The sequence below is a fragment of the Camelina sativa genome, chromosome 11 (assembly GCF_000633955.1).
Source record: "Camelina sativa cultivar DH55 chromosome 11, Cs, whole genome shotgun sequence".
NCBI classification, from domain to species: Eukaryota; Viridiplantae; Streptophyta; class Magnoliopsida; order Brassicales; family Brassicaceae; genus Camelina; species Camelina sativa.
The window spans coordinates 42,383,100-42,406,016 of record NC_025695.1 but is presented as its reverse complement, the minus strand read 5'-3'; the positions used below and the strand labels follow the sequence as shown (position 1 = coordinate 42,406,016).

General features: G+C 34.7%; 4 protein-coding genes across 5 annotated transcripts; 1 reads left to right on the top strand and 3 right to left on the bottom strand.

Annotated features, from left to right (window-relative positions):
• On the top strand, positions 2,929-5,474 carry LOC104725994 (probable galacturonosyltransferase 12). The gene is made up of 5 exons (XM_010444745.1): positions 2,929-3,208; positions 3,548-3,603; positions 3,711-4,460; positions 4,542-4,844; positions 4,932-5,474. Exons 1-5 carry the CDS (start codon positions 2,995-2,997, stop codon positions 5,214-5,216), a joined length of 1,608 nt encoding a protein of 535 aa, XP_010443047.1. The 5' UTR covers positions 2,929-2,994; the 3' UTR covers positions 5,217-5,474.
• Positions 5,467-7,691, bottom strand: LOC109124762 (transcription factor ILR3). Its single transcript, XM_010444746.2, has 5 exons — positions 7,358-7,691; positions 6,542-6,604; positions 6,278-6,355; positions 6,035-6,197; positions 5,467-5,958 (listed from the first exon to the last, which is right to left on the bottom strand). Exons 1-5 carry the CDS (start codon positions 7,483-7,485, stop codon positions 5,686-5,688), a joined length of 705 nt encoding a protein of 234 aa, XP_010443048.1. The 5' UTR covers positions 7,486-7,691; the 3' UTR covers positions 5,467-5,685.
• Positions 11,023-16,795, bottom strand: LOC104725993 (kinesin-like protein KIN-14N). The gene is made up of 17 exons (XM_010444744.2): positions 16,461-16,795; positions 16,004-16,281; positions 15,259-15,403; positions 15,053-15,162; positions 14,852-14,971; positions 14,569-14,772; positions 14,307-14,483; positions 14,148-14,222; positions 13,088-13,234; positions 12,858-12,996; positions 12,654-12,763; positions 12,396-12,557; positions 12,087-12,295; positions 11,918-11,999; positions 11,730-11,834; positions 11,543-11,647; positions 11,023-11,444 (listed from the first exon to the last, which is right to left on the bottom strand). The coding sequence occupies exons 2-17, from the start codon at positions 16,196-16,198 to the stop codon at positions 11,265-11,267; spliced, it is 2,265 nt and encodes a 754-aa protein (XP_010443046.1). The 5' UTR covers positions 16,199-16,281; positions 16,461-16,795; the 3' UTR covers positions 11,023-11,264.
• On the bottom strand, positions 21,222-22,576 carry LOC104725992 (21.7 kDa class VI heat shock protein-like). Of its 2 annotated transcripts, none has more exons than XM_010444743.2 (2): positions 21,949-22,576; positions 21,222-21,720 (listed from the first exon to the last, which is right to left on the bottom strand). In XM_010444743.2, the coding sequence occupies exons 1-2, from the start codon at positions 22,270-22,272 to the stop codon at positions 21,481-21,483; spliced, it is 564 nt and encodes a 187-aa protein (XP_010443045.1). In that variant the 5' UTR covers positions 22,273-22,576; the 3' UTR covers positions 21,222-21,480. The 2 variants fall into 2 exon arrangements, with proteins under 2 accessions (XP_010443045.1, XP_010443044.1); XM_010444742.1 differs by having other exon boundaries at positions 21,222-21,743; positions 21,957-22,558.

Below are 22,917 nucleotides of genomic sequence, written 5' to 3'. Positions count from 1 at the left end.
TTTAAAAAAAAAAAAATAAAAAAAAAAAAAAAAAAAAAAAAAAAAATCTTGTACCTGCAGTGATCACTGTACCATGATGTCCCAACGTTCTTGTATGTGATCTTTGCTGTGACATCAAACATAATTATGGCACAGTGACCATGGATGCTGCAAAAAATTATTTTATTAATGATTAATTGATTAGCTAAATCCAAATCAATATGGAATTTTTTCAATTCATATTCTTATTATCCACGCAACTATAACAATCAGGCCCTAATGTGCAAACAAGAGAAGTAAGATTACACAACAATGTCATCTACAGAAATCATTATACTACAAATCTAGGATTAATATTTGGATTGATCGGATCTGAGTCAATGTATTGGTGCATAGTGATTGATTTAATGGAGGTGATTTTTAGCTATATATATATATATGTATTCACTTAGTTGGGATGCCATATGTGTATACATTGTAACCGACCATATTTAGGTGTAGGTTTTTTTTAACATCAATACAAGTTTAGTCTTGAGAAGAAGATACAATACAAGGACTGTTCTTGGGCGAGCTCCGTGGCTCTCTACCTCCTTCCCACTTGCACCAATGGGACCCCCAACAAAGGACACTTAACACCTGAGAGTTGCTGATCTCCTTCTCCCAAACTCTCGAAACTGGAACCTTGACCTCATAAGACTTATCCTCCCTAATTATGAAAAGGAGATCTTAAAGCTCAAACCAAGTTCCACAGGAGCTCTAGATATTTGGGCATGGCTACAAACAAGTGATGGAGTATACTCAGCTAAGTCAGGATATCTCGAAGCCTCCAAGTTTGCTGAATCCTCGAACATTGATACTCCGATCCACCCGTCTTACCTACCTCTGAACCTTTCAACTGGAAATCCGATATCTGGTCCCTCAAAACATCTCAGAAGACAAAGCTATTGTTGTGGAAAGCAGCCCAGAATGCTCTCCCGGTAGGAGAAAATCTCAAATACCGACACATAACTGATTCTGCATTATGCCCCCACTGCGGAGAGGAGGAGTCTTCCCTACACTTGTTTTTCCAATGCCCTTATGCACAGAAGTTGTGGGCTGCCCTGGTAACCTAGTCTCAGTAAAGGAAGGAATCATCAAAACAGCAAAGCTTATCTGCCTACCTCCTTCAGGTATAGGGTTAGGACCGATTGCCCCTTGGATCCTCTGGCCTCTCTGGACTACTCGTAACCGGCTGATCTTTAATAAACTGCGAATACCGGTGGAAGAAGCCTTTCTCCTCGCTGTTTCCAGAGCAAAAGAATGGCAAGCGGCTCAATCCCCTCTACCCAGAATCAACAAAAAACCGCGACCCTCTCCTCGATCCCATCGACCATCCACCTCTCTCATCTGTTATACTGATGCCTCTTGGAAGGATAATGAAAAGGCGGGACTTGGATGGATTATAAAGGATCGATTCGGACTCACCGTCTTACAGGGATTTATTTATTTTACTTCGGATATGTGTCTTTCCTCTAATCTCATATTCTCAAGATTCTTTTCTCGAGTTTGTGTGTGGGGGTGGGTGGATAAAGAGAGAGACTAGACAATTAGCATGAGCCATGAAACTCTCTTTTTCTAATTTCAACTGTTAAAAAAACACGACTTAGGTTACACCACCAAAATCAATTTGTTCAAAGGTTGAAATATATTGTGGAAACTCCCAAACCAAACCAAAAAAGTAACAAAATGTTTGAAAATTTCGAGTTGCTTTCACCGTGATGTTCNAAAAAAAAAAAAAAAAAAAAAAAAAAAAAACAGAGTTGTTAGGCATCAAGTGAATCTTTTGGCCTTAATTAGCCGCTAACTCGACCAAATGAATCTTTAATTTTAATCACTGTTTCTTACTTATTAAAAAATATATTTTATTGAGTAATGCATGTATGTAAGCATGGAAATGAAACAAAAATAGAGAAGAGAAAATACAGAAAATGGATACATTTTTAGAGTCTTACAGTCACAATGCAAGACAGATTTCATTATGGTCATTGGTGTCTCATAGAGGCCGTTTAAAGACTTATTTGTTTGGGAGGGGGAGAGTTAAAAATAACTTAAGAAAGAAAGGGTCTCAATCGAAATTAGAGAAGAAATTAGTCCTGAAAAAGTAAATTCTGAAGTTGAAGCTCCAATGTCTTTGTTCAAAGACTTTATTTAGATGTAAAGTTATGTCTTGTAACCACCAAACAGCTCCTTTTCATCTACACTCTCAATATTTTTTTAACATCTGGGCGTTACATTTTTTGCCTTTGACTTGTCTTTTGTCTCTCCAACTTTCTCTCCTTCAACATAAAGCCAAATCCTAAATCCACATCCTTTCTAACCAAACCGACTTATATCGAAATGGACCAAATATAATCCGAATTACATGTAATCAATGAATCATATATATGTTGAATTCCACGAAATTTCTAGGTACAGTACATCATAAAAAGTGGCATTCCATTAATTTTAAGAGTTTTGTGATTCGAACACTTAACCGAATGGTATACCGAAGCTTTTCATAGTTTATACAAATACAAAAAGAATACCCTGAATCCAAAAGTACCAAAACGTGCCAACAAGAATCGGATACATAAACAAACAATTGATACCACCAGCTTGGAGAATGGAACCGAAAACCAGGTAGCATAACCGGAAAAAACCAAAGTATTCTAACAAATACAGAAGAGAACCGTAACATAGAACCGAGGTGTTTCGACTTGTAACAAACACACATGATGACACATTTCTTTTGCCCTACGTGAAACATCAGAGTTAAGTTTTTTTATCCCAAAAAAAATATGAAAAAAAACAAAAATAACATCAGAGTTATGATCTGCCATTAATAACCTAAACACAAAGCAAGGTTAGGTAAATGACATGGACCCTTTTGAAATAAACCATACAATACATAACAACGTGAGATCCGGTTTCCTTCTTCGGACATTCAGAAAGAAAAGAAAAAAAAAAACTAAAACAGAGAGGAGAAACAGAGGAGAGATGCAATTGCATATATCTCCGAGCTTGAGACATGTGACAGTGGTCACAGGGAAAGGGTTGAGAGAGTTCATAAAAGTGAAGGTTGGTTCTAGAAAATTCTCTTATCAAATGATGTTTTATTCTTTGCTCTTCTTCACTTTTCTTCTCCGGTTCGTCTTCGTCCTCTCCACCGTTGATTCTATCGACGGCGAGCCCTCTCCTTGCTCCTCTCTTGGTACGTTTCTATCATTTCTTTTTTTTCTTCTATATCCGGAAATTATGTAAATAGTGAACTGTTGAATTCGTTATTAAAAAAATTATAGCTATATCTTTTTACTGAATACACAATTTACTTATTTTATGTATACTACATGCACAATTACGTCGAGCTGAGATATAAATATATTATCCTTAACAAATAGAATAATCTAAACCAAGACAGTGGAATAATTTCTAGAGATTTACGCTCAAAAGTGAATAATCCAAGTGCTGGTCGGTTTGTTTCAGCTCAATTTTGTGGTATTATGGTCAAGCTGAATCAGATTTATAAGACATTTATCTTTGTAATTAACAGCTTGCTTGGGGAAGAGACTAAAGCCAAAACTTTTAGGAAGAAGGGTTGATTCTGGTGTAAGTCCTCTCTAACCTCAGTTTTAGATTAAAGAGCGCATTTTATATATTTACCGTGGTGAAAAAGAGTGGTGAAGAAAGTAAAGTTATTTTTGGTTATTTTCTAGAATGTTCCAGAAGCTATGTACCAAGTTTTACAACAGCCTTTAAGCGAACAAGAACTCAAAGGAAGAACAGATATACCTCAAACACTTCAAGATTTCATGTCTGAAGTCAAAAGAAGCAAATCAGACGCAAGAGAATTTGCTCAAAAGCTAAAAGAAATGGTGACATTGATGGAACAAAGAACAAGAACGGCTAAGATCCAAGAGTATTTATACCGACACGTCGCATCAAGCAGCATACCCAAACAACTTCACTGTTTAGCTCTTAAACTAGCCAGCGAACATTCGATAAATGCAGCTGCGCGTCTCCAGCTTCCAGAAGCTGAGTTAGTCCCAACCTTAGTCGACAACAACTACTTTCACTTTGTCTTGGCTTCAGACAATATTCTTGCAGCTTCGGTTGTGGCCAAGTCTTTGGTTCAAAACGCTTTAAGACCTCATAAGGTCGTTCTTCACATCATAACGGATAGGAAAACTTACTTCCCAATGCAAGCTTGGTTCTCATTGCATCCTCTGTCTCCAGCAATAATTGAGGTCAAGGCTTTGCATCATTTTGATTGGTTATCGAAAGGGAAAGTTCCGGTTCTGGAAGCTATGGAGAAAGATCAAAGAGTGAGGTCTCAATTCAGAGGTGGATCATCGGTTATTGTGGCTAATAACAACGAGAATCCAGTTGTTGTTGCTGCTAAGTTACAAGCGCTTAGCCCAAAATACAACTCCTTGATGAACCACATCCGTATTCATCTACCAGAGGTAAGTTTGATCTGTGACTAGTGAAGATTATTCAACGGCATTAGGGCCTGCAACCTAAAACCGTCTTCTATTTTTTTGCAGTTATTTCCGAGCCTAAACAAGGTTGTGTTTCTAGACGATGACATTGTAATCCAAACTGATCTATCACCTCTTTGGGACATTGACATGAATGGGAAAGTAAATGGAGCAGTGGAGACATGTAGAGGAGAAGACAAGTTTGTGATGTCAAAGAAGTTCAAGAGTTACCTCAACTTCTCAAACCCAACAATTGCCAGAAACTTTGATCCAGAGGAATGCGCTTGGGCTTACGGGATGAATGTTTTCGACTTAGCGGCTTGGAGAAAGACTAACATAAGCTCCACTTACTATCACTGGCTTGATGAGGTAAATGGAAACACTAACTATTCAACAATCTCTACCAAGCAGTAATCAACTTAAACTCGAGACTATTTTTCATGTTATATGTTGCAGAACTTAAAATCAGACCTGAGTTTGTGGCAGCTGGGAACTTTGCCTCCTGGGTTGATAGCTTTCCACGGTCATGTACAGACCATAGATCCGTTCTGGCATATGCTCGGTCTGGGATACCAAGAGACCACGAGCTTTGCTGATGCTGAAAGTGCGGCTGTTGTACATTACAATGGAAGAGCTAAGCCTTGGCTTGATATAGCTTTTCCACATCTACGTCCTCTCTGGGCTAAGTATCTTGATTCCTCTGACAGGTTCATCAAGAGCTGTCACATTAGAGCATCATGATAACCACAAACCAAATCTCAATTTTTACATTGGCATCCCAGAGAAGAGATTCACAAGATCAGATCAAAACATAGGAGCACACTTTTCTGCCATGGAGTTTTCACTGCTCTACCGGATCATGTTTTGCTGTCTCTGCAGTCTCTCCTGTTTCTAATTTTTTTGTACTTTCAAACTCTTATGGCGAGGAAGTAAAACCCATTCTATGTATTAATGTAAGAACACATAAAGTGAGAGACGATCTGCCAAACTCTACTTAAATTTACATGTGAATATAGATAACATTGCACGTAGCAATTGGGAGTTTACAATGTCATATCATTGTTCAACAGATAACAAGTTACGACGATAACACGATATAGCGAAATCAACGATAAGACTAAGAAAGCCGAGAAAGAGGAGAGCAAAACAAATGGAGACTTTTCTTTTCAGCGGAAGCAAGAAGCAAACCGGTTGATGATTTTAACTTTGATTAAGCAACAGGTGGGCGAAGGACATGATCCTGAGAAGTATCGACTGAAGCAGGAGGCATGAACTGCCACATGGCAACTCCTGGGTAACTGATGATTGGCACCATCTTGTTTCCAGGAGCTTGGCCTTGCGCAGAAGCAAAAGCAGTTGGCATCATAGGTGGGGCTGGGAAAAAGCTTGGTTGAGGAGCATTCATGGCCTTCAGCTGCTGTTCCAGCTTTTCTTTCTCTGTCTTCAGCCTCTGTTTCTCATCTCGCAGCTCGTTTTTCTCAGTCTGATTTGACATATTCCAGAAACTAGGTAAGCATTTGATCATTTTATGTGGAGAACGGAAGATTACAAAATTTCACCTTCAACTCTTTGATTTTGTCCTGGAGACTTGAATTGGAGTCCTTCAGCTTCTGGGCCTCGCCCCGTAGCTGAGTCACCATGCGGACAGCATCTACCAAGATAGCAGCCTTATCTGTTTTGGGAGGATTTCCAGGCTCCAAAATTGTACCCAATTCCACAAACCTGTTATTCATTTAAACGTAGATAAGTTTTGGTTCCTCCAACGGAGGATAAGAAGGATGTACAAAATTGAAGAAAATTACTTGTCATTCAGCCTGTCCCGTCGCTGCTTCTCCCTACATGCTTTTGAGCTAGTGGCAGAGGATGACTCACATCTCCCCCTGAGACAAGTTATGACCAGGATTACTCATTTTTATACCTTGTCAAGCCCAAAATATGTCAGGAGAGCCAAGACATATCCCACAACAAGAGAACCATAAACAAGTGAATAGCGATTGCTCAAAAAGATAAATCCTGGAAAATGCTATCATTTCCGGGTCCAGTCGGTCTTTTGAAATAAAGCTTACCTCTTTTTGGATCCAGGTTCCTTGTTGGCTTCTGAGTTTCCAGCAGAGACATCAACTCCAACGCTGAAACAACAAGAAATACATCGAACCAACTAAGTTTTACTACAATGCAAACAATCAAAAGAAAATAACCAGAACCCAATACAACTATTTCCAAGATAGACTCTGAAAATCTATATTCAACCATGCAGCAACTTACAACTACTCACTACCAAGGAAGAAGAATTCATTACTTAATATTGACATCGTAAGGTCAAACCATCCACTCATATTGGAAGGCCCTATCCAAAAAAAAGGGAATCTAAATCCCACCTAACAAAGCCAAATAGATCAACCGATCCCCAAATCAAGCAACATGTCAGAAGTTACACTAAAAACATGTCAGGCACACACAGTTGACTTTAGATAAAACAAAACCCAAATCCTCTCCTGAAGCCACGCTTCCTAACTTAACATTCTTTTACACACTTGTAGAGACATCTGAACAAGCTAAAACCCCCAAAATTATGTAATTTCAATGAATAAGAACTAACAACAAAGTCTCTATAACTCACTCAAACAATCCCACAAGCTTGAACTTAGCCAAAGTCTGTTACTTTACACTTCAAAATTCTCCTTTCTTCTCTCAAATTCAAACACTAACAACAACAAAATCAGCCCTTTCCTTAATTAACGACACAACTTCGCATACCAGAACAGACCCAAGTTCAAGAAATAAAACTGATTTCACCAGAATCAATTTTGAATTTCTTAAGAAACAGATCGGAACCCTAATTTAAAGCGGTTTTAGAAATGAAAGAGAAGTAAAAAACAAACCTGGAATTAGAAGAAACACCAATAGGTTGCTGAACCGGCCAAGAGAAACCAGGACCTTGGATTGTGAAACTTCCGTAATCAGCATCGATCAAGTCACAAATCCAATTAGCGTTTTCAGGCGACACCATCTCCTGAAGCTTTTTCCACCGGTGAAAAAAGAAAAGACGGCGAGGGTTTTAAAATTCCCCGGGGGAATTGAATTTTCCCAGAGAAGATCCGAAGAGGTGAAAAACTTAAAGCCAAATCGATTTCTGCCGTTGGTGGTGGAGGAAGAAGAAAACTGTTCGGAGGAGGGGACGAATTGTGGAATCCTGAGAAAACAATTTTTAGAGTGGTTTTCACGCGCACCCTTCTTTATCTTCTTGGGCTTTAAAGGCCCATTCTTATTTATTTTTTAATTAATTAATTAGTACCATGTAATAGAGATGTGTTACATCATCATCATAAATATCAAAACAAAATTTAATACTTTTTTAAAAAATAATGAAAATTAACTAACCAGAGTCCAGAGCATTTTCACCTAGTGGATATCATTCCCTGATTAGTAAGTAATTCAGTAGTTGAATCTGATTCTTTGCTATTTATTTGATCAACACTATCTCATGGAAATCAAGCTTTTTCTGACCTTCATGATATTCTTTATCAGGTACTATTACTTCAAAATTTATAATGTTTGAGTATATCTCTTTTTGGTGCTATTTAACGCGTAATTAAAGGTTTGTTCGGAGAAGAGTCACGATCTCTACGACAAATCAAAACGATGGTGATAACAAGCAATGTTTCGAATTCGAGGTAATGTGTAACATAACATTGTAACGTTGTGGATGATATCATGATATAGCCGAACATATGTTATTATTATATGTTTTGTGTTTAATTCTAATATTTGGTGACATAAAATGCATTTGATAATGAAAAAAAAATGAGAGAGAGAATTTAACCTAGTGAATTTTATATTTTATTCATATTATCATCGCATCAAAATCAAATTTAAATTTGAAAATATGAGCGAATTGTAAAAAAAAAAAAAAAAACAAGTCCAAATTGTTCGTAAATAGCCAAAAGTTGTATAAGTTTTTCATATGTTTTGTATTAAACGCTAAAATACAAGACTGATATAATTACAGTTTTAAAAAAGTAAATATGCACAGACAAAGATGTCTTCTAAGAATTGATTTTCTCAAAATGGGTGTAAAGTGTAAACGTGTAGTATAGTGGTAAAATATTCCTTTTTTAAACCAAAGAAAATGGATTTGTCTTTCTGTATGTTTCGACGAATACGATTATAGCAACAAGTATCATTCTTTCACCATTAAGCTGATTTCGATTAATAGGCTATAGGCCTATAGCAAAAAAAAAATGTTTAGCATTTTAAATTAAATTGATATAAAATATTTCCTTGTGTGATCAGGTTCGTTGGATCGAACAGATAATATTCGAGAACATGGTTGGATGGTCGTTTGGTCGTGATCTAGGAGATAGTTCATTCTTCTGCTTCCTCCCGTACAAACCATACATGAAAATACCTTAATTTTTCAGCATATTCCGTATCAAAATATATAATACTAGTATAGTACATAGATCATCACTCTTTGTATTATAACAGGTTTACATAATTATAATTTCTAAAAAAAATATTCAAACACAGGAAAGAAACGGCAGATTATATTGATAATTTTAAAGAAGCAAATTAAACACTACAACTATACATAACAATATATTTTCTAGGGATTGGTATCATTTTATAAAATACATTATCGTGTAACATTATTAAGGTATATAGATTGTATATATACTTTTAAGATAAGACATTAATATTAACTTTTCAACTAGCATTGAGATCATATATTCGTTTAAACCTTTTAAATTATAAATATAAGATGCCCCATCGACATCAGTCAGGTTTAAATCCAAAAATTTAACAATATGACATGGGTAATTTAATTAAAAACGGTAGTTCAAAAAGAGATTAGAAGAAACTTTCCTCAAATAGCACCTCTTTTTTGTTTTTTGTTTAAAGCCAATACTAGTAAAAATTATAGGCGTCAACTTATTTTCTTCCAAGAAAATAAAACCCAAATTTATAAATAGACTTATCAACTACTGATATAGGGATATCCATCCATACAGTGAGGTATATTCTCTAAATATATTTTTGTAACTTGTTAATTTGTTGTTTTGACCAAAAAAAAAAAAAGTTAATTTGTTGTTTATTCATGGTCCTTCTCTTCTTGTTATCTTCTTTATTTATATTTTTATATTACGTATGTATCTTAATAAATATATAAGTAATAAACACAGGAGATTATCACTTTTTCTTATAAAAAAAAACATTTCACTACTATTATTTGAAAATACGATCGGCTAAGCCAGTTGCTTTTAGTTCGATTAATGTAATGTGCAGAAGTGGCATTATGTATCAACTTGACTATTTGTAAAAAAACTATAATATTTTGAATCAAAAGTTAATAATATGAATGCTATATAATAAAGAAACAAGTATTTTACGCAAATATTTTATAGTTTGACTTGTTCTTTTCCCAAGTCCCGTGGAGGCATGAATTTTGCCATGTTTCAAGATGTTATTTACTTTACCTTATCTCAACATTTAGATGCAAATTCAACAGGAGTTGACTTAATCATATAATACTAGTACTACATATATTGCGTTTTCTAGGCCATATTCTCGTTCGATGTTCTAGAAAATAATTTGATTACGCGTGTGTGATAGCTGGTAAGAACAAATATCTATCGGCTTTAGTTAGTGAATTCATATCTAAGGAGCAAAATACACCAATATAATGGTGAGATGGTGGAACATACTAATTAAATACTAGAATTGAATTTGATGTTCTTATGTAATGATAATGGAACTATGATAACTTTATTTTCGAAGTGATATATAAATGGTTTTTCCTTTTTCCAAGTAACGAACCACATTTTTAATCATATGAGACGCTATGCATTGTCCGTGTATGTTGTGAAATTAGATATGGCAAAATCATTTTTGGACAAGTATGGCATATGATCCATGATTTTAAAAAAGTTTTGGTAAGTATTTATATTTTAAAAAATGTATACTAGTTGTTCAACAACAAAATTATTGTTATAGGGAATATAGAGAGTATGACCCTATCACAATCAATTTTGTTTTTACAATTGAGTGATTGACACATTCAAGTCAAACTGAATCTTATATCAACATCTTGGTTTTATGATTTTATCTGGTGTACATGTAACTCAATTCAACTATACAAAATCTATAACAACCTAAATGAAAAAAACAAACATTTATTTAGAATCAGCTGATCAAGTGGGGTTTCAAGTTGATCAATGGAATACATTGTTCTTACGGATGGTCAAATTGTCGTCATGTCCCATCCTGTTATGTGTTATTTTCATTTCCAAATTTGCGTTCTATATATCATTGATCGCTTTTTCATTTGAAGAAAGACGAATGGTATACTAATTACTAACAAAAAGGACTAATTGATCATGTTAAATTTTAGAATTAGTCATAAAATCTTGTTCTTTTACTAGAACACAAATCTTAATCATTCATATCAAAAATATGACCAAACACTACTACCATTAGACTTCTAGACAGAATAAAGAGTTATAAATAATATTTGAATACCAGAAAAAGATTAATATGAATCCGAACATCAGGAAGCAAAATCCTACTTATTGTCCAAAATAAAGGAAAAAAGAATTACAGAAACAAACAGATATTAAAATGCTAAACCAAACTATACAAATTACAACAAAAGGTCTTCATGTTTTCTTGCTAGAATCATCCCCATCCTTCATCAAGTCGTGACCATATTTTAAATACAAACATTCATTATAAATAACTTAAGAAATGAAGCTTTAGCTTCAAACGTCAAATCCCATCTCTTTCTTTCTCTTATCCAAGGCTCAAACGGTTTTCCAACGGTTTGATGTTAGTCTGCCTACGTGGTGTTCCAATCTCGCAAGCATTCACTCTTGCTGCGAATCTAAGAGAGCAAAGAGACTCACCGGTTGAAGAAGATTCCGGAGCAATGTTCACAAACATTAGCGTCTTCGAGTCACCGCCTAAGCAAGGCTGAATTACAAATGGAACATAGTTTTATTATGAGACACAAATCAAGAAAAGAAAGAAAAAAAAATTGTGAAATATCTTTTGATGGTTAAGTTAAGTACCTGGAGAAGATATGTGAGCTTTGAGTTTCGGAATGGTACATGATCTTCTTTCTTTGCTAAGGCGAATATGACATCGCCTAGAGAAGACAAACTTTTGTTGATTGCCTGAAGAAATAAAGAAAAAAATGTTTGAGAGTCCAAATTGCAAGAAGCCATAACCTTTGTTTAATGTTTCTAACAAACGTACTTGAGTTTCTTTAAGTCTATCTCCGGTTGATCCACTCTTTGATAAACGCTCACTCCCCGCAAGATCAATCAGGTTCAAGACACCTTGTACTTGTTGCTCAGTGCTCTGCAAAAACAAAACAAAAAAGCCAGTTTTGTTTATCACACAAAATAAACATTCTGTAAGAAGAAAGCTGGTTTGGTTAGTACCTCGTTAACACCAGAGATTCTTAGTGTGAAAACAAAATGGCTTCTAGACGATTGCTCATTCATCTGAGTCTTCCCCACCGATCTAAGGAAAAGAAAGTAAACAACATTTAATAACATAGTCGAATTGTTGGTATATAGTCAAATTGAGAAAGGGTTTTAGCTAATTTGCCTGTTACGAGCAGCATGATCTAAGAGGAATGAAACCTCCCGAGAGCTTTTAACATCCAAAATAGTAAGCTCAGCAACATGCGTGTTTCCACTAGCATCATGTTTAATAGCATGTTTCTGTGGAGAAACACCATTGTCTGTTCTGACTGCTTCTTTGTTTGTTGACAAGAGATCTCGGATCGTTTCATTGTATATTTCCAACATAGATACCTATACATATGATACAAGACTAGGAGAATTATATATCTACTCTAACCATAAAGACATATCTTATGTATACCTACTTAAAAAGACAAGATCAAAAACGTACCTGCAATTCATATTTCCAACCCTGAGATCGAAGAGACTGCCTCGTTTCAAATATTTGCTCCAAACAACGTGGGATCAGCCCTTTTTCCTCGAGGTTTCCTGGTCTACCCATCATTGTAAAAGTTTTCCCCGACCCAGTTTGTCCATATGCAAAAATGCACACCTACAAAATGGATAAACTCAACCTTAATTAGTCTACCAAAACAGTGACACATATAGAACAAAGTATTTTATTTGCCGTTTTCAGATTGATTGTTACCTTATAACCATCGAGAGCACTTTGAACAAGTTGAGAAATCTCTATGAAAACGTCTTGTTGTGATGCAGTTGGCAAAAAAACCTTATCAAATGTGAAAGAATGCTTTTGCGCTGTCCATAACAAAAAACAGACATCAATTGTTAATCCAATCAATGTGTCATTTCAGTAAGAACCACATTATTGCAGAAGTTTCTGGTTTCATACCATTTTGCATCAAGTCAATACCGCGACCAAGTGCTTCTAGAGATGTCGGGTAAGAAATAGTTTTTCCCTCATCACTATTACTCTCACCAGGCAATAGAGGTCTAACTCTACAGAACACACGTATATTGCCTTTCAACTCCTGCAACATGAGAAATAAACCAGGATCAGTTCAAGCTTACACATAGGGGACCAAAAAGAATGTGGCAGAGGTTTAGTTAAGTGAATTGTACAAGAATGGTATTGTGCAACTTCTTCCGTAGTTTTTCCCCTTCAACGAGTTTAAGTTCTGCTTCTTCTACTCGACTTTTCAGATCGATAATGCTTTGCTTCTGGTCTTCAAACTCATTTATTTTCTCAAAGGTAGTTAGATCAGACACCTAAACCATAAACAATCAACAATGTCATTAAAAACTTAAGAGGTTGTGAAATCTAATAAATGTTATGTGTTTCGCTTGAGAATGTGATAATAAAAACCTGCAGTCGTCTCTCAGAGGACACTAGTCGATCCTGTAACTCTCGTATCTGAGTACTCTGGGACGAACATGTAGTCTGGACCAAAAACATTTACATCATCTTAAGAAAAAATCAATTGGCAGAGAATATCTTGCAAGAAAATGTAAATGGATATGAGACCTCAAGCTCAGTTATGGTGTCTTTGAAGTCATTGTACTTGGTTGCCTCGGTTTGTAAGGTTTGTACTTCCACTAAATGGCGATCACGGTCTTCCTTGGCCTGCTGAAGCTCGACCTTGAGACTCGCAATTTCGTTTACCAATTCACCTTTCTGCTTCATGATATCTTCTTGAGAAGCCTAGCAAAAAAAAACAAGACACTCAATCACATTTTGACCAGAACTACAAAACATTTACTACGATTGATCGGATATAACAGAACATCATCATATACCTTAGAAGCAGCAAGTTGATCCTGCAATGCTGAAAACTGGCCCTTCAAGTTGCCAATATTTTCGACAATGGCAGTCCTTTCTTTCTCACCGCGTTTTATAGTTTCATGAGCTTCATCAAGATCACCTTGTAGCTTGCTGTTATACAGCTGCAGGCTTGAGTTATACTCTTGCAACAGTTTGTACATGTCATTTACCGATTGTATCTGAACATAACAAAACAAACAGTGAACATTAGGTTTAAGTTAAGTGACAGCACTTCCAATCCTTTTTGNAGTTAGATCAGACACCTAAACCATAAACAATCAACAATGTCATTAAAAACTTAAGAGGTTGTGAAATCTAATAAATGTTATGTGTTTCGCTTGAGAATGTGATAATAAAAACCTGCAGTCGTCTCTCAGAGGACACTAGTCGATCCTGTAACTCTCGTATCTGAGTACTCTGGGACGAACATGTAGTCTGGACCAAAAACATTTACATCATCTTAAGAAAAAATCAATTGGCAGAGAATATCTTGCAAGAAAATGTAAATGGATATGAGACCTCAAGTTCAGTTATGGTGTCTTTGAAGTCATTGTACTTGGTTGCCTCGGTTTGTAAGGTTTGTACTTCCACTAAATGGCGATCACGGTCTTCCTTGGCCTGCTGAAGCTCGACTTTGAGACTCGCAATTTCGTTTACCAATTCACCTTTCTGCTTCATGATATCTTCTTGAGAAGCCTAGCAAAAAAAAATCAATCACATTTTGACCTGAACTACAAACATTTACTACTATTGATCGGATAAAACAGAGCATCATATATACCTTAGAAGCAGCAAGCTGATCCTGTAACGCTGAAAATTGACCCTTCAAGTTGCCAATATTTTCGACAATGGCAGTCCTTTCTTTCTCACCGCGTTTTATAGTTTCATGAGCTTCATCAAGATCACCTTGTAGCTTGCTGTTATACAGCTGCAAGCTTGAGTTATACTCTTGCAACAGTTTGTACATGTCATTTACCGATTGTATCTGAACATAACAAAACAAACAGTGAACATTAGGTTTAAGTTAAGTGACAGCACTTCCAATCCTTTTTGAGTTTTCTCACCCTCTGGTTAGCCGTTTGAAGATCTCCTTGTGTTTTTCCTAGCTCTTCTACAAGACCAGCTTGTGCCTTTTCAACAGCAAGTCTTGTTTCTTTCTCTTTTCCAAGAGAATCATTCGCGGCCTAAAGCATAACATTATCGAATTAAAAACCACAAATATGAATTAGAGACAAGTAAGTTAACTTAAATTAACTGCCTCTTACCAACTTCTCCGTTTGTTCCCTGGCAAGTTGCATTTGAACAGATTCAAAGTTTTTCCTCAGCTCTTCAATTATCATATTCAGTTCCTCTTCTTTGTTTCTCAAACTAACCTCTGTCATCAAAATTGCACAAATATAAAGTTCAAAAATTCCCAAAATTTGAAAGGAAAAAAAAAGTCAACAGCTAAACTTTAATTATGGAAACACACCCATGTCAGCACAATGCTTCTCATTCAATTCCAACGCATTCTTCAACTTCTCTTGCTCAAAAGCGTAATCCAACTCGAGTTCTTGAAACCACCTAATGCAAAGTCTAAGCCTTTTTATATATTCCATCATATTCTCACATCTCTCCTGCAAAAACCAAAAACCACCAAGAAGAAGAACATTCAAATTTCAAGCTTAACTAATTGAAACCAAAAGGCCAAAACACATAAACAAAGTCTTTAATTAATCAAACTGACAAAACTATTTTGGTCCCACAAATTGTCTTATAACACAAATCAAATCTTCTTAAAGNTCACCTTTCTGCTTCATGATATCTTCTTGAGAAGCCTAGCAAAAAAAAATCAATCACATTTTGACCTGAACTACAAACATTTACTACTATTGATCGGATAANGGATCAATCAAACACATAAACAATGTCTTCAATGCTATTGCCTAAAACTCAAAGGTCCCACAAACTGTCTTATAAATACAATCAAATCTTCTATAAGAAAACCAACGGATCCAACGAGAAAAGCCAGTAATAAAAAAAGCTACCTCAAATTCAAAACTTCACCAACTCAAACTCTCTCTCTGCTAATAGAAACCCTAATTGATAAAACTTACTCAACAATCAAATTTACAGTATAGACTATTTTTTTCCTACATACATCAAAACTTACATTACACAAGAAATTTTAGATTCAGGTAAAAATAAAAAATTGAGGTGGGGTTAAAAGTAGAAACCTTGTAGTTAAATTTGCTCTTGTACTTGATTCGTTCATTAAGAAGAGTTTCAACGTCATCTCTTGTGAACTCAACAGGACCATATTCAGATCCCGTTGTGCTCGCCGGAGCACTGTTCGGAGTCAGATCTTTTGACCCATTAGTCACCGGAGAAGCTGACCGGATTCTTCCATTGTTTGCCATCGCCCCCACCATAACAAACCAAAAAAAATGAAATTTTGTTCTCTACTTGTTACCTAAATTACTTCAAATTCCTCTCTCAATCAAAGCACACAAACCTGCACACACAAAACAAAGTTTGCATTTTTCTTCTTTCTTAGAGATCTTCAGAAAAAAAAAAGATAAATTTGAGTAATGAGATTAAATGTGGGAAAAAAAGGAAGGAAACCCGTGAAAGAAGAGATTTTTAAATTAGTAACCAAAACAGAACACTTTAAAGAAGAGTGAAGATATAAACCTAAAGATTGGAACTTTTAAGAGGTAAACAGACTTAGTGAATGAAATGAAAACAATGCCCAGATTTGTGAGAAGTACTTAGAGAGAGAGAGAGAGGAAGAAGACGAAGAGAAATTAAAAAGAGGACCTTTGGCATTTAAGAGAGAGAGATTGTGTTGTTGTTGTCCTTTGGAGTTTGTACCACAAAGGATTTGGGTTTTAAGAAATGGAGGCACGTTTCAGTTTTGTTCCTTCTCTCGTCTTCTCTCTTTTGCTGTTGTTTGTTGCTTCGCTTACTTCACATTTCTATATTTGTTGTTTGAATGTTCAGAGAGAGAGAGAGAGATGAGAGAGATGAACGTGGGGCCGTTGATTGGATCTGAAGTCACCGAGGTAATACAATCACAGCCGTTGCTTTATTAAGCAGCAACAAAGAAATTAGAAGAAGCAAAAAAAAAAAAAGTTTAATGTCTCAGTGGACTTCTTATGACTTTACTAATCCATACATCCGAATTTTTTTTTTTTCACAACTGAATATTTGAAAGAAAAAAAAAAACATAAATCCATTTTATTTTTGCTCAACAAAAACAAGGAGAATTATTTATGTGCTTTCTGAATAAAAAATAATTACTATTATGCTTTATCTAAAATAGGGACTTCCAAAAACTTATTTGTAATTCTTTTTAATATCAAGAATTGTTTTTTCTTAAAACACGTAAAAATGTAATTTTGATAATGGCCCAAATATTAAGATGGAATCTTCTCGCTTGGTTTTCAACAAAAAAAAAACGTTAAATATCTTTACCATAGGTTGTATCGGTAATCTCACTTATTAAAAACATAAGAAATTAATTTAAAAACTAATGACCGATTAATATAAATATCAAGAAAAAGCTAACTATAACGTGTCGGTAAAAATGCGATACGTCAGCAATTTAAGACGAGAGATTCTTTTCAGAAACCAGAAAAAAAAAGTGGATATTTTTATATACCGAAAATACCCTTAACATAACTCCAAAGCAGTCACGTCTCTTGTTCGAAAAGGTATGGGCTAATATTGTCCGAATGAAAAAATTGTCTTTTGTCGTGTAATTTTTTTAGATTCTGTCTCTCGTAACCCTGACGACGCAAGTTGTCAAAATTTCATGTGAGAGTCAGGGAGAGAAACAAATATTTAAGTCTAATGGTCCTCCGAACTGAATTGGCAGTTGAAATATCGTCGTTGATGTGCCTTGTTGAAAGTTGAAACTGATTATTAAATCCACCCTAGTTTAGTTTTAAACATTAAATTTGTTAATCTACATGCAAATATTGAGTACAATATACATGTAAGTTTAATATATTTTTTTAACATCATGTAAGTTTTATCTTTATACTGAGTATTTATATTGGGTAATTGACCCAATTCGGAAAAAGAAAAAAAAAATGAGATTAGTGATTGGTGACAAAGAGATATTAAAGTGCACATTCTAGACGCACTAAACAGCTTTAAGCTTTACTCACTTTAAATATATTCCTAAATTGGATCATGCAATAAACAAAAAAAATATTAATAATAACATTTTCATGATTGCAAACTTTGTGATTCACCCTGGAAACCGTATTGTAATATATATATATATATATATGAATATATATTTTTATAAATTATGTCTGGATAAAGCAGATATTACTTTATGCAAAGGTGATTACTGATTAGTAAGGTGGTGCAAGTTTCATGCTAAATTTGATTTAGTCAAACTAAACGATATAATAAAGAATTTAAGTATTACTACTATAGTACTATTAAACAAAAAAATATTAGACAATTGGGTTTTCTCTAAAAATCGTGGCGTCGAATATCAAGTTGAACAAGTCCCCGAACTCCCGAGTAGCAAAATAGTATAATAGATATTAAACGCGCATTTTCATAATTTATTGTTAAAGTTTTTATGATTTGTGGTCTGCATGTATGTATAGCTAATATCTGAACTTTTAATGTTATTAGAAGAAGTAGTCTCCGTTGATTTTTTCTTATTAATTTTTTAAAAAATATTGCTTAAGAAACTACAGCTAATTTTTTTTAAAGGCATTTTAAATGAAGTCCGAAACCTATTTTTTGAGAACTATCTTAAACTATTTAAATAGTTTTAAAATGAAATTGATATTAGAAGAGTACGTTAAACTATTGAAATTTGGTATAAGTGTGACTCGAAATTATGTATATAGATTGTTTAGCAAGAATCAAAATATTAATTCCCACGGCGTACATGTTTTTTTGTTCTATATCATGGCCAAATTACATGTATTCTTAATATATATGTCCCTCCATTGCGTCAAATCGGTGCCAAGTATTTTTTTTTAAAACTTTTTTTTCTTTGCAACTTTATCGTAACGTGAATTAGTTCATTATTGGAGACTTCAGCGTTAAGCCATGATTATTTACTCCCCACATCTAACTCTATCAAATTACATACTCAAAACTATATGGATTTCAATACGGTCTTTCCAACTTATTTCTCTTGTAGAATTAATCTAACTCGCTAAACATAAATTATTACACCGGATTGTAATAACGATCTACTATTTATGCTGTTATAATAATTTAACAAAATATATATATATCAAAGAGTATACTGTTTCAACATATAAAAAAAAACAAGAAATCTCCTGTATTAATAAATCCAAGATATAGGTGTCGCGAAACGTATAATAATATTGACCAACTTCTAGATAGTGATATTATCAGACAATTATTATTTTCTTCAAATGAAAAATTTCCATATAAATATAGATGTTAAGGGATTGCACCAAACACTTCCCATGAAGAAAAAGTTGTTGCCAAATCTCTTTTTTAATTTATGGTAGAGAGCTCCAAGGTTTATGTCATCTAAAGTCATTTTCGCACATCAAACTTAGTCACTTAGACCTACTTCTTCTGTTAAAAGAATAGTTTAATACTGTTCTGTTACATATATTCGTTAGCTTGTTCCCCTAACACACAATGAATTCCATTAAAGAAAAGACTATATTATTAACAAATTCAGTTTTTCATTTCCCATTTGAGTCATTTGAAATTCGAGAAAAAAATTAAGAGTTTTGAGATTCCTATAAAACAAATGTTCATTGTATATATGGACAATTCAATCTCATTCTTTTGTAAAGGAAGATTAAAAATTATAGTAATCATCATATAAACCTATTTTAGGAACAACAATTGATATGTATCCCAAACTTTTGCATTTTTTCTTTTTAATATATGCAAAACCAAAATAAGTGGTCCACTAATTTGGACTTTTTTTTCTTCTGTACCTCTACAAAATAATAATTACTCTTATTTAACCTTACCGGTAAACTGACCTGACACATCTTTAATACAGTAAGGTTTAGTTGGCTCATTGCGTTAGACATCATTGATGTAAGAGGGATCAACTGCTAATGAAGTGAACTTTATATATGCACTGGAAAGAATGTTCAGATCTGAGATGGATTGTTATGTATAGTTTATATTTTCTTATAACTTAGTTTTGTCGTTGATATAGAGTTTTCTTAAGTTTATCTCATTCTGCTCTGCCCAAGTACAGTTCATGCTTTGGTTCAGATTCGATGCCTTTTTATGCGTGTGCGTGTGTGCGTACATGGCAAAAAGATATTCGTACATATTTGTTCAAATTTTTTTGGATAATATAATAGAATTTTCAATTTTGACATTTTAAAAAAACTACATCTATAAGTAGCTAGTAGTTATTGCTATGAGACAATAATTCGTGAGGATTTTGTTTTATGTTCAACCGAGAATGAAAAATGCCGATGAAGATTTGAATATTAGCCACATTTTTGTGGAAACAAGGGATACAGCACATGATGCGAATTACTTCTATTGGTGATGACAAAGCAACGGTTACAATGTGCAACTAATTTTTACAAATAATATTGCAAGAGAAATTTCAACATACATATATATATATATAGAGGGAGGTTAGAATCCTATGGACACTACATTAATGTTGTCTAACCAAAGAGAAATGTACTTTTGTGACATGGAGTTTATATTTGCGTCGGTTACAATCGTGATGATAATTCTACCTTTTGTGTCCACCACATAAAATCATCGTGTGATGATAAAACGAAAAATTCAAAGTAAGAAAAACCCACCACCGGCCCAAAATTTATACTCAGATTAAACTTGTTCTTAGAATTGATCTTGGGGATTCGGATCTCTAAGTATATATAGTGGTCTCGTCCTTGCTTGAGAGGAAAACTTCGGAGTTTATGGTGTTGGTGTCGTGTCGCTAGCTATGTTCGAGTCGAGACTACGGACGTAGTCATATTCCGACCACCGGCCGCTTCTCCAGTCGATGTTGACCGCAGATTTCTTAAGCACCATTTTATACATTGTTACATGATAAAGACTAAATGCACCACATCAATTAGTCCATTTTTCATTGAATCGTAGTCGTCTTAATACAGCATCTATGAAAGGCCATTTGACAATAACATAAGTCTTTATGGTCATGAATTTATTGGTTTGAAGCCCAATAACATTTCATGTGAGAATATATAACATGTCCAATATCACACGCCAGATCCAGACAATAAACCGGTTTAAGAATAGGCCATAAACTCTGATAAATAGTGAAGTGGTTCCGTTATACGTCTTGTGCTTTCTCAAAATGCATCGCAAATAACGCATTTTGAATATGTGCTAAAATGCTTATATATGTAGCATTCTTTGTCAATTTCATTTCTCCTTATGCTGACTCCTCCCTTCGTCATCTGCATTAGACTAGTCCCTTGAGTAAAATCATTAATACCGCACACATGCATTAGTGCAAATTAATTTTCCATATTCAAGAAAGAAAAAAAAAATCTACAGGACACATACTTGTGTGTGATTTATAAATCATTTGTCTATAATATATACTATCATTTATCCATCTTGGTGTGTCCACCACATAAATTCAGCACAGATCATTCTATATTAATAATACTCGTAGTAAAGAAGAGAAAGTTAAGAGAGAAAAAAAAACCCTAAACATAATACTCATCAAGGCCACATCAGATTAAAACTTGCTCTTAGAATTGATCTTAGGGATTCGGATCTCTAAGAAAGAGCAGTCTTCGTTGTTGGAGAAGAAAACTTCGGAGTTTTTAGAGTCGGCGTCGCCGGGGAGCTCGAGACGACGGACGTAGCCGTGTTCCCACCACCTGCCACTTCTCCAGTCACCGTTAACCGCTGTTTTCTTGTTGTTGTTCCATTGGCCACTAATCTCCATCACTTTTCCACTAACGTCCACATACACCTGCACGTTATTTTTCCCGACCACTAATATACAAGTATCAAAACTTTAATCAGTCTTTTTGTTCTTGAACCCTGAAGACATCATTTATTTTTACCATTTTCTAAAAACTATTACATGTTCTTGAACCCTCAAGATATCATTTATATAATTATTATATCACCTTGAAAGTGCATAATGTTAGCAAACCAAAAACAAATAGAAAAATTGTAGCGTAAGAAATACACGTACGTACGTACCGGGGAGATCGGATTTAAGGACATAAGCTTGATCGGTCTGAGACCAATCAACTCTACAGTGTCCTAAGCTTCTGAGGCTCGCCAGCAGAACCTCAGCCTCAAACTCCCACAACGGAAATGCATCTGATGGATCAAAGTACTTCCCAAACAAAAATGGGCTGTAAAGTGATCCCTCACCGAACACAGCTTTCTCCGAGCCTCCTCCTCCGCTCAAGAACCTTCGGAAAGATTCATCGCCGAGCGGTACGCTCCACTTTCCCGGCGTCTTGTCGTCGGTGTGGATCTCTAGTTTGAGGCTTCCACTACTACTCGTCATTAGAGAGAGAGAAAGAGAGATTGAGACGAATAAGAAAAAAGTAGGGGATGTGGTTGATTGTGTGTGTGAAAGTTTTCGAATCAATGTTTTATAGTATGAGTTTTGAGATATAAAAAGCTAACCAGAAGAATTTACATTAAGGGCCATAACTAGTAAAGTTTAATGGGGACATAAAAAATTAAAAAATATTCAGGTATACAAAAAATTATTAGACTTTAGTTTTAGATATTTTAGCTATTTTACATATCAGAAACTTGTAACTTAAAACTACTTTGAATATGAAAAAGACAATATAATAGCAAACGATCTTAGATATATAAAATATCAACTAATACTTTTACTCATATATATAATTTTTGAGAAATGTAATTAGGCAGACATTACTTTTCCCTACATTTTATTCTCTTGTAAATTTGTGGAGGTATATTTGTAGCATATTTATATATCATTACACTTAGATTGACATGATAGGTCCAAAGTTGGGAGAGATTCTTCTCTTTGTGACAATACTTTAAACGCGCTTAAAGTAAAGAAAGGAGAATATGTTCTCTTGACGTTAGAAATTGCTCCAAGGGTCACAAAGAAATGTGTCCTTATTTGCTTTGAGCCATACCATTTTGATTCCTCATCTTTATGATCACTGAT

Excerpts from the sequence above, each read along its gene's own strand:
- LOC104725994 (XM_010444745.1), top strand. The coding sequence starts at position 2,995 with ATGCAATTGCATATATCTCCGAGCTTGAGACATGTGACAGTGGTCACA. Across the intron at positions 4,461-4,541 it reads TCCGTATTCATCTACCAGAG|TTATTTCCGAGCCTAAACAA; the intron begins GTAAGTTTGATC and ends ATTTTTTTGCAG. Across the intron at positions 4,845-4,931 it reads ACTATCACTGGCTTGATGAG|AACTTAAAATCAGACCTGAG; the intron begins GTAAATGGAAAC and ends TATATGTTGCAG.
- LOC109124762 (XM_010444746.2), bottom strand. The coding sequence starts at position 7,485 with ATGGTGTCGCCTGAAAACGCTAATTGGATTTGTGACTTGATCGATGCT. Across the intron at positions 6,605-7,357 it reads GGTGTTTCTTCTAATTCCAG|CGTTGGAGTTGATGTCTCTG; the intron begins GTTTGTTTTTTA and ends TTGTTGTTTCAG. Across the intron at positions 6,356-6,541 it reads GAACCTGGATCCAAAAAGAG|GGGGAGATGTGAGTCATCCT; the intron begins GTAAGCTTTATT and ends AACTTGTCTCAG.
- LOC104725993 (XM_010444744.2), bottom strand. The coding sequence starts at position 16,198 with ATGGTGGGGGCGATGGCAAACAATGGAAGAATCCGGTCAGCTTCTCCG. Across the intron at positions 12,296-12,395 it reads GTTGGAAATATGAATTGCAG|GTATCTATGTTGGAAATATA; the intron begins GTACGTTTTTGA and ends TCATATGTATAG. Across the intron at positions 12,000-12,086 it reads GATCATGCTGCTCGTAACAG|ATCGGTGGGGAAGACTCAGA; the intron begins GCAAATTAGCTA and ends TCTTTTCCTTAG.
- LOC104725992 (XM_010444742.1), bottom strand. The coding sequence starts at position 22,272 with ATGACGAGTAGTAGTGGAAGCCTCAAACTAGAGATCCACACCGACGAC. Across the intron at positions 21,744-21,956 it reads CCTTAAATCCGATCTCCCCG|TGGTCGGGAAAAATAACGTG; the intron begins GTACGTACGTAC and ends CTTGTATATTAG.